This window comes from Apus apus, chromosome 23, assembly GCF_020740795.1.
Source record: "Apus apus isolate bApuApu2 chromosome 23, bApuApu2.pri.cur, whole genome shotgun sequence".
NCBI lineage: Eukaryota > Metazoa > Chordata > Aves > Apodiformes > Apodidae > Apus > Apus apus.
Window position 1 is genome coordinate 95440 of NC_067304.1, and position 10360 is coordinate 105799.

General features: G+C 55.4%; 1 protein-coding gene across 1 annotated transcript; it reads right to left on the reverse strand.

Annotated features, from left to right (window-relative positions):
- Nucleotides 1–369: 369 nt before the first annotated feature.
- On the reverse strand, nt 370–8529 carry LOC127393828 (coiled-coil domain-containing protein 63-like). Its single transcript, XM_051639316.1, has 11 exons — nt 8485–8529; nt 5129–5274; nt 4804–4840; nt 4024–4143; nt 3388–3569; nt 2985–3154; nt 2287–2507; nt 1728–1802; nt 1182–1374; nt 640–837; nt 370–449 (listed from the first exon to the last, which is right to left on the reverse strand). Exons 1-11 carry the CDS (start codon nt 8527–8529, stop codon nt 370–372), a joined length of 1467 nt encoding a protein of 488 aa, XP_051495276.1.
- Between the last annotated feature and the right edge of the window lie 1831 nt (nt 8530–10360).

The following is a 10360-nucleotide window of genomic DNA, read 5'->3' on the forward strand; positions in this document are numbered from 1 at the left end:
CAACTTCTTGCCGTGGTGGGGCCAGGGCAGAGTTGGGGAGGACAGCAAAGAAAAGGACTTGGGGTCTCAGCACACCTGAGATCTGGCAGGAGGAAGGAGATAAGAGGACGCAGACAGACTCTTCCCCAAAGGCAGGTCCTTGCTCGTAAAACCCAGCTCCAACAGTCCACTTCCCTCAGCCATCTCTCCCGGAAATCACAAGCCTCCCCCCGCACAAGCTTCCCTGGCTAGAAAAGGGACACAGCAAAGGTGTTATAAATACACCAAAACTATTTTTTGATATCCGGTGGGGGGAGAAGGGAGATGGGTGCCGAGGAGGAAAGACCTCAAGAATGAACCGCCTCCAGCTGCCGCGATCCCAGCAGGCTCTCACAGCTTGGCGCTGCCCTGCCCCTGCTGGCTCCGGAGGACCAGCTGCCGCATCTCCTCGTAGTCCAGCGGCACGTCCACTGCGCAACAAAACGGCCGCCCGTCACCCACGGCACCCGGGCCTTATCTACCCGCTAGGGCGGGGCAGGCTGGTCGGGATTGGCTGGGGAGGATGGGGTGGCAGCAGGGGATTGGCCAGGCCCCCCGCGGGAGCTGCAGATTGGCTGGCGGCGGGGACACGGCCCCGCCCTCCTCCCCTCCCGCACTCACAGGCCTCCAGGAGGTCGTCGGGGCCTTCCAGGGCCAGGGCGGGCGGGCAGAGCCGGACGGGAACCACCCTCTGCAGCAGCGCCAGGCCGGCCAGCAGCGGGATGGACACCGGCTCTTCCGAGTCTGTGTCCACAGTTGATGCGTAGAGCACCCTGGAGTCCTGCAGCAGGAGCTCGATGATTGTCTTCTCCAGGAGACCTGGGCAGCGGGGAGTGTCAGGGTCACTCAGGGCTCCTGCCCAAATCCACCCCCTGGGGCTCTTTGCTCCACAGGGATCCACTGATCTCCCCCAGGCAGCCTGTCTCCCCAGGGCTGATGGTCCCCACCCCCAGAGGCAACGTGAGGGCTTGGGGCTCCACTGGCACATTTATATGGCCAGGTCTGAATTGTCTGGAAATTTGGGACCCCAAAGTCTCACGAGGGACACCCCCGCATGACGGGGCTGGGGAAAACGGCAGCTCTGTCAAAACGCAGCGCAAGTGGGTGGTGGATGTACAAGGGTGGGGCCGTAATGGGGGGAAAGATGGGCAGCCCTGACCCACCGAAACACTGCAGCAGGTTCTCGTCTGTGACCTCCCCTGTTCCTCCAAGCTCCAGCAGGATCATGGGGCAGTCACGTCTGGTCTCCTGGAGCAGAACCTCCAAGCGAGACTTGAGCTGGCCCAGGACTTTGCTGCTCATGTTGCATTGCTGTTCACACATGTTGGCTTCCTCGGTCGTTTCCTTTAGACTTGCCTATCGACAAAGATTTTGCCGGCTGTCACACCAGCCCCCTGCCACCCCCAGTGCTGGTCAGCTCCAGTCTGGACACCGGAGACATCCCAGCAGAGGCTGTGGGAATCTCCCATCCCTGCAGGGGAAAGGCTCTAGAGAAGGGGTTCCCAAGCTCCCCGTGCACAGACGAGGCCCCAGGCGCTGCAGGACCAGGGCTGGCAGGAGCCCTGCAGTCACCAGATGCCAAAGCTTCTGACCCACTCCTCTCCAGCCCTGGGCCAGAGCAGCCTTGACTGGACCAGACTCCCCTAGGACACATGCCAGGAAGGACAGGGCACTGCTGCCCTTGCTGAGGGAAGCCCCGGCCACCATACCTCCAGCTCCTGCAGGACTTGAAGGCTGCTGCTCTTTGCAGTGTCCTGCTCCCTTGTGATAGCTGCAATTTCTTCCTGTGTAAACACAAGCACGTGGAGGGGGTTCTGGCTGAATGCCCACCAGGCATGCCCAACAGAGGCTGGGGACCATCCCTCCTCTGCCCTGGGAGCAGGGACATCCCACTTGACCCCTCTGGGGACCACCATCCCCTGGCCAGGAGGGCAGGTGACGGCCCCACAACAGGCAGCCATTCTTCTTCCAGCCAGCCCCACAGACGGCCGAGGCAGCTCTGGGCCCTCTTGGACACGGCAGTATTTCTGCTGGGTACACGGTGGCAGCAGTGAGACACTTTTGGCTCCGAGAACACGGCTCTCTGTCTCCTGGAGTTCTGTTCTTTGCTGCCCCTTTGCATTCCCCTCATCCCACCCGTGTGGCAGGCCCAGAGCTGGGCTCTGCTGTCGGCAGTCATGCTGGACACATGGGAGAGGAAAATCCCAGCCCAGCCCAGCCCAAAAGCACCAGCTGAGAAAGGGGAGACGTGGAGAGCCTGGAACAGACCTGGAGAGCCTCGATCCTCAGCTGCAACTTCTCCACGTTCTCGTTCAGCTCAGTGGAATAGCTCAGGCAGGAAAACTCCTTCTCCAGCTTTTCCACGCAGCGATTCAGCTCTTCTTCTATGTTCCCGTTCTCCGAGAGCTCCAGCAGGTACCTGTGAACCGCCTCCCGGCTCTCCCAGCTCTCCCCCCGGCTTAGTCTCTCCTGCTGGGCTGCCTTGAAGGCTGAGGAAGAAGCAGAGAGCCTGGCTTGTGCATGTCCCCACAGGCTGCCCTTTGCAGAGCCTTCCCCCATGGGTGCTGTGGGGTTTGGTGGGGTGCTTGGGGGGTAGGGGAGGCTGGAAGTCTCTTTATTTCGCTCCAAAATGAAGCAAAGCTCTCACTGTCTGCATGGGATGGGGCAAACACAGTGGGATCCCTCCCCGGGATGATGAAAAGAGCCCTGGCTGACCATGGTGGCAACTCCCTGCCTCCACATCCCTCCCGCTCTGCAGGGCACCCCAAGACACAGGGCTTTGGGTGGCCTCACTGGGTTATCACTGCTCAGCCTTTTCTCCTCTGGAGCAAAGGCTGGGGTGAAGGAGCCTGCAGGCAGGGGAGATGTCCGGCCTTTGGGGTGCAGTGCCCTAAGCAGCCCCCTTGCCAGCCCAGCAGACTCCTGCTCTGTGGTCCCAGCTGCAGGTGCTTTCACTTGTCTGATACCTCTTCTCTTTTGCGCCTCTTTCTCCAGTTGTGAGCGGTCTCTGCGTTTGGTCTCCATGAAGCTCCTCAGACTCTTCATGCTTTCAAAGACCCGCTGCCGCTTCAGCAGCCTGACATGCTCTTTCCTGTGCTTCTCTTCCAGTGCTGACATCTCTGCCAGGGTCTCCATCCTGCACACAGAGAGCAGCAGGTTACCTCACGGGTCAGTGCAGGGCTTTGTATTCCTGGCCATTCCCACCATCTGTGCCTGACCCAGCACCCAACCCTGAGCACCCAGCTCCAGAGAGGAGCAGTGGATCTTCTCTCTACCCTTGCAGCCAGTCTCTTGTCACATCCCTGCTCATCCCTGGCATTGCCCCTCACTGCTCAGTTTGCCACAGGGGGCTTTTGCAGGGCCACCTACCGCTGGTCGTAGGCCCCTGTGGACTGCTCAAGAGTAGTGGTCATCTTTTGCGTCTGTTCATTCAGCTTCTGATGGAGCCTCAAGGAGATGTTGTCCAAAACAGCTTTTCGGACTCGCAGGCTTTGAATCTCCCCTTTGAGCTGCTTCTTTTCAGTCAGGGTGGTATTGAGAAGAACAGTGGCCTGGGGAGAAGGAAGCAAATGGTTTGAAGCTGGTGCAGGACTGAGGGGCTCAGGTCTCTGCTGACAGACCTTGAGCAGGGCTGGGACAAATGCACCCCAAGAGATTTTAAGCTGGCCCTGCACTGTCCTCCTCCCCAGGACTGCAGAGGCAACATACTGATCCCAGCAGAGCCCTGGAGCTGGTGTTGCCCAAAGCAAGGTGGCTTTGGGCAGCTCTAAACAGGTGCAGACCTTCAGGCTTCCTGGCATGGCACAAGTGCTGCATTTGGGTCACCAGGCGTGGGATATTCTGGGAGCCATCAGGCCAGGAGAACAAGCCAGGGCCTTTATGCAGCTTGTGTCAACCAAACGCATCTGCGCCATTTCCCTTTGTCCTCAGCAAAAAGCATTTTGCACACAGGCCCCAGTGTGGCCCCAAACATGGTCTCCAAACATCTGCAAGATGTTTGCTTACTGTTTGCAGACGCTTCTCTAGTCTCTCAGCCTCCTTTTCTAGCTGTTTGACATTGTGGGATTGCTTGATCTTGGCTACTTTCTGGTTTTGCTTCACAATCTTCTCTTCAAGCTCTAGTATCTGCACACACAGAGACAAAAGAAAAAAACAGGAGGAAGTTTAACCTCCACCCCTGTGTTCTGGATTCTTGTGAGGACATTTAGCCAAAGAAAATACCCTCTCCTGACCTGAGCTACAGCAACCATGTCATTCCTGAGCTCACACTTACAGGAGCAGCTTTAATCCCCCCCCCCGGGAAATTCAGCCCCAGTGCTGGACAAGGCACAGCAGACCCTTGGGGCAGGGTGGAAGGATGGCTTTGGTAAGGGTATCATGCTGGCCAGACAGGGCTCTGTGCAGTCCCCCCTTGGAAGGAGTGGAGGAAAACTTCTGCCAGAAGTGGGGAGCTGGCAGAGGGAATAAACGCCTGGGAAGAATGAAGTTGGGAGGGGGGTGGGGGGATGTTTTGCGACCCCAGACACATCTTTGTGCCATCAAAGAGGAGCTGCAGAGAGTAGCAGGACAACAAGGTTGCGAGTTGGACCTTGCTCTTCTAGCCAGTGCTGCTGACCTGAAGGGCAGCCTGGCTCTCCCCACGGGTCACTGGCACGTGTCTTTTACCTGCAGGCACCATCACATTCCAAGGCCTAAATTCCATGTATTTTACACCGAGGAGTTTCAGTCACAGGGCTCACGCTCTCACTGCCATGCTCAGACAGGGAACAGTCCAGACACTTTTACCTCTTTGTCCAGCTGAGCAAGCAGGCCTTTTCTCTCTCTGACCAAAGACGCATAAAAATACCAGCTGTCTGAAAGCTGCTGCAGCTTTCCAAGCGCTTTCTCCTCCAGCATGGCCTTTCTCTGCAGCTGGCTGAGCTTGAACCATGTCTCTTCACGCTCTTGCGTCAGGGACTCTATTTCTCTTCTGTAAAAACGGAACAGCAAAGGACATGGAGCCCATCCCAGCTGCAGTGCTGGAGCAGGTCCTCACCCCACGCTACATCCACACCCAGGTTCCCAGATCTCGGCATGGAGGAATGTCCCCAACAAGAGAAGCTGCACTCACTCCTGGGACAGCATTTGCTGCCTCGCGTTGGCATGGTATGATCTCCTCTTGGCAGCTGCAATCTGAAGTTGTTTCTGCAGCAGCCCAATCTCCCGTGCAGCCTCATTTTCATCCTCCTTCCCTTTCGGGTTCGATTGCTTCTTTCCCTGATGCCATAGAGAGGGAGAGGTTGGTCCCTTGAGTAAACACAACCAGCGGTGGTAGACAGAGGAGCTGGACACAGGGGTTAATGGCATCACCACCTCCAGCTCTTTGTCACCACCTCCAGCTCTCGGCTGCCACCTCAGATAGGAGGTGATCCCCACAGCAGAGACTCCATAGCACCTCTGGGGGAGTTTGGCTTTGGATTGGGCTTCAGTTTTTACCTTTGGGCTGCTCATCTCGCTCGTGTCTTCGGGCTAACTCAGCGGGTCGCTCTGCGCACACCTCTGGAAAGGCGACGAGCAACCAGGGAGGGCACCCGGGCCAAGCCTGCAACCCTCACCCCAGAGCTGTTCCCCCCCAGCCCCGCTGCAGCCCCCCAGGCTCCCCTCTGCCCCCCTTAACCAGCACTGCTCACCCTGCCACAGGGTGCTGTGGTTCCAGGCAATGGGACTGTCGTCACACTTGGGTTTTCCCAAGAAACAGCCCAGATTTGCCAACAGAATCTCAGGAGAGGCAAGATCCCAGCACAGAGCTGGCATCCAACTCCAGTCCTGTGCCACCTGTGCACTGCTCCAGGTGCTGTGCAGCTGGCACTGGTCTGAATGCTACATGGGTGTCATCATAGTGGAGTATGGGTGGGTTCTCCATGGGGACCATCACCCAGGAGATGGACCAAAGGGACAGACATGGCAGCGCTGGCAGTCCACACTTACACGGACCAAAGGGATTTTCATGCCCCCAAACCAGCCCTGGAGCTCCAAGGTCTCCCTGGCTGCATGTCCACAGCAAGCAAAAACCCTCATTTCACCAGTTCCCACTTCTCTTTGTGCTGTCTGCATTGGCCCATCCCCTGGGGCTTGGAAGCCTTTTGCCCCATCCCCAACAGTGTTTCAGGGCCACGGAGCTGCCGTCCCCTCCCCTTCCTTGCCTGCTCCCTAGGCTTAGCAACCTGGTTTCTCTCTGTTCTGCTCGTGGAGAAGCAGCAACCACCACCACATCCCTGCCATCACCCTCAGCACCCAGACCCCCTTGAGGTGCCCACCATCGGGAGAGCAGCAAGGGCTGGCACTGCCGACCCAGGGAAGGGTCCTGAGGACAGAGCCTGTTCAGGTGTTCAGCACAGGGACAAGTTGAGGATTCCTGCCGCTTCTGCCCTGTCCACACAGGGAAGCACCCATGGGCTGGGTCACAAGAGCCATGATGATCCCTTCCCCAGAAGCTGGAGTGCATGGCTGGCTCCTTCCAGGGACTTGGCAAACCCTGAGATTCCCAGCAGGCAGAAGCACGAGACAGAGGAAATGTGACTTTCTCTGCCATTTTCATCTTAACCCATCTTTCCCGACTTAATAAGTACGTTTTGCACTGAATGACATGGAGAAATTATGCCTTCAGCTGCAGATTTGGTGTCTAACTAAAGCTGCTTGGACTGTTTTAAGGGCCCAATTCTGATTGGTGTGAACAGTGTAAATCCATCCCAACTTCAGCAATTACTTCTCTGTTTCTCAGGCCTGGTTCAGTGGTGGCTGCAGGGGACAGTCCAGGCTGGGCTGGCTCTGATCTGCACTCACTTGAGTGTCCCATTGACATACAAGAAAATCTCTGGAGTAAACTAGAGAATCAGGCCCATATTTCCATGCCAATTTTATACATTCATGTTACTTAATGCCTATTTATACCAAATCCAGAACTTAATTCTACTTAACCCATCTTCGGTGTTTGACACATGAAATCTGTGAGGCGAGGGACTATATATGGAACTGTCAGAACTTACTTTTTTTTCCCTCCTCTAAAAGCTTGGATGAAATCATCATCATCCAACTCCCAGAAGCTCCAGCAGCAGTGCTGGGAGGAGCAGGAAGATGCTGGTGATGGGGAAAGATCTCCTCAGTCTGGTGGCAAAACCTTACAGAGGAGATCCACACACACGCTGGGTCCATCCCTGCTGAAATGTCATCCTGTGGACCTGGAGTGATACCTTGGTCTCACGGTGTCACCTTACCAAGACTTGGCTTTGGAATGGCCTTCTCCCATGAACACATTCTTTCTGGTTATGCCAGCCTTCAATGGGCAAGACCAGTTTTGGTCCTAAATGCATTGCAAACACCTGGAGAGTTGTAGACCTGCAGCCTTTTGCAACTGTCCTGAGTTTTGCCCTGTGTGTATCTCTTGGAGAAAAGGTTTATTTCAAAATACACTCCTTCTAATCCTCCATTGCATCCTTCTCTCCTGGAAAAGAGTCAGCTCAGCAAAGCCACTTGCAGCCCTTCTATTTGATTTAGGAACATGTCTCCCCGTAATTACCCTGCCCTGGCCCTGCCATTTTCCTGCAGGAGAATTTCAGACCAGCTCCCACTGTGAAGAGCCACTTTCCCAGCCCACGGCCGGCACCGCAGCCCTTCTCCAGAGGAGGAACAGATTGTTCTGAACAGTCAGGTCCATTTGCCATTCCTCTGAGCGGCTGCATTTGCTGTTTATTGCCACTCACTCAGCAACTGATCTTTTGCAAGATCACAGCTATCAGTTGCCTCCCCTCCCACCAGCCTTTGCTTCATGCCCCTCGCTGCGGGTTCAAGGCTTTACAGGGGACATCAGGTGATTTTTTGGAACAGGCAGTTGTTACCCAAGAGCTGATTTAAATTAAAGCTTTTAAAAAAGGAAACCTCAAGGGTTTGGGCTCCATATTTCTCTTGGTGTCAATCTGAAGTGACTCACAAAGAAGTGCAGAGGGGACACTAATCAAAGTTGGGTTATAATGAGTGACCCTGGGTGTTGTTAGCACATGTTGCTGGGGCTGCTGCAAGAGGAAGCTGCACATCCACAGAAATGGGTTGGAAGACTGAGCCTGTTTCTAACACTGCCACTGATGGTGATTTGCCATGGGTCGAGTGTGCAGGAGGAGTCACCCCCACTGGCCAGGAGCACCCTGTCCAACCAGCCTTTCCCAGTGGCACCCCCAGGCAGGCGGAGGCAGGACCAAGGAGCGCTGGGCTGGCAGAAGGCAGAGGGATGCAGGGATGCAGCCTTCCCCTGCCTGCTCACTGCTCAGAGGGAGGAGAGCAGCAGGAGGCAGCAGAGCTGTGCCAGTTGCTTGGCAACTCCCCTGCAAATCTCCATCCTGTCAGAAACCATTTTCCCCAGCGATTTGGATGAGTTTCGCAGGAGCAGGAGCAGGTCTGGGTGACCAGGTAGTTTTAAGAAGCCACACACCGTACCTGGAGGGGCTGAGCATCCTCTTTGGCCAGGTCCCATCCAGGCATGGGCCATGAAACAGCTTCTGATGGGCACTACACAATGGGGAGGGCTGTAGGGGGGGTGATGAGGCTTCTTGGCTTCTTGAGGCTCCTACATCCCTACAATCCCCGTTTCAGCTTCTGCTCAGGGACCACGATGCTCTGCATCACCCATGTCGTAGCAAAAGCCAGGGGAAGCAAGTCTCCCCTCTCCCCTCTGCAGGAGAAACTCCTCCAAGGGGGAAATAATCAGCTGATATGAGCCCAGGAGAGCTACTCCTTGGTCCCTCTGGCTGGGGAGCCCGCCATTAGCTGCCCCCTGCTCTCTGCAGGCTGAGAGAGAAGCTGAGCTAGGCTGATCCGAGTTCAACCTTTACGTCCCTCCATCACTGCAGGGCAAGGCTGCAGCAGCACCACCCCCTGCTCATCCCAGCCAGGCTTTCCTCTGCTGTCCTGCCCTTTGGACCTGGCTTCCTTAGGCAGAGGTGCTGAATGCCTTCTTTGCCTCTGTCTTTACTCCTGCAGACTTTCCCCATGAGCCCCAGTTTCATATAGCCCCAGTAGAAATCAAGATAAAGGAGGAGTTTGCCCAGGTAAATGAGGATTGGGTTAGGGATCAGTTGCGTAATCTGGACATCCATAAATCGATGGGTCCGGATGAAATGCATCCAAGGGTGCTGAGGGAGCTGGCGGAGGTCATTGCTAGTCCACTCTCCATCATCTTCGGTAAGTCATGGGTAACAGGAGAGGTGCCTGAGGACTGGAGGATAGCAAATGTCACTCCCGTCTACAAGAAGGGCAAGAAGGAGGACCCGGGTAACTATTGACCGGTCAGCCTCACCTCCATCCCTGGAAAGGTGATGGAACAACTTGTCCTTGGCACTATCTCTAGACATATCAAGGAGATGGGGGTCATCAAGAGCAGTCAACATGGTTTTACCAAGGGTAAGTCATGTTTGACTAACCTTATAGCCTTCTATGAGGAAATTACCAGGTGGATAGATGATGGTAGAGCGGTGGATGTGGTCTATCTTGATTTCAGTCAAGCATTTGACACCGTCTCCCACAGCATCCTTGTAGATAAGTTGATCAAGTATGGGTTTGATGATCAGGCAGTGAGGTGGATCAAGAACTGGTTGAAAGGAAGAAGTCAGAGAGTTGTAGTCAATGGGGCAAAATCTAGTTGGAGGCCTGTGACTAGTGGAGTCCCTCAGGGGTCGGTACTGGGACCGGTGTTGTTCAACATCTTCATCAACGACCTGGATGAGGGTACAGAATGTACCCTCAGCAAGTTTGCTGGTGACACCAAGCTGGGAGGAGTGGCTGACACACCAGAAGGCTGTGCTGCCATTCAGAGAGACTTAGACAGGCTGGAGACTTGGGCAGGGAAAAACCTGATGAAGTTTAGCAAGGGCAAGTGTAGAGTTTTGCATTTGGGGAAGAAAAATGTCATGCACCAGTACAGGTTGGGGGCTGACCTGCTGGAGAGCAGTGTAGGTGAAAGGGATCTGGGGGTCCTGGTAGACAGGAGGATGACCATGAGCCAGCAATGTGCCCTTGTGGCTAAGAAGGCCAATGGCATCCTGGGGTGTATTAGAAAGGGTGTGGTTAGTAGGTCAAGAGAGGTTCTCCTCCCCCTCTATTCTGCATTGGTGAGGCCACATCTGGAGTATTGTGTCCAGTTCTGGGCCCCTCAGTTCAAGAAGGACAGGGAACTGCTTGAAAGAGTCCAGCGCAGAGCCACAAAGATGATTAAGGGAGTGGAACATCTCCCTTATGAGGAAAGGCTGAGGGAGCTGGGTCTCTTTAGTTTGGAGAAAAGGAGACTGAGGGGTGACCTCATCAATGTTTACAAATA

Coding starts and splice junctions, on each gene's coding strand:
- LOC127393828 (XM_051639316.1), bottom strand. CDS start 8,529: ATGCCTGGATGGGACCTGGCCAAAGAGGATGCTCAGCCCCTCCAG. Junction 3,570..4,023: donor TAGAGAAGCGTCTGCAAACA/GTAAGCAAACAT, acceptor CCTTCTCCCCAG/GCCACTGTTCTTCTCAATAC. Junction 2,508..2,984: donor AGAGGCGCAAAAGAGAAGAG/GTATCAGACAAG, acceptor CTTCTTCCTCAG/CCTTCAAGGCAGCCCAGCAG.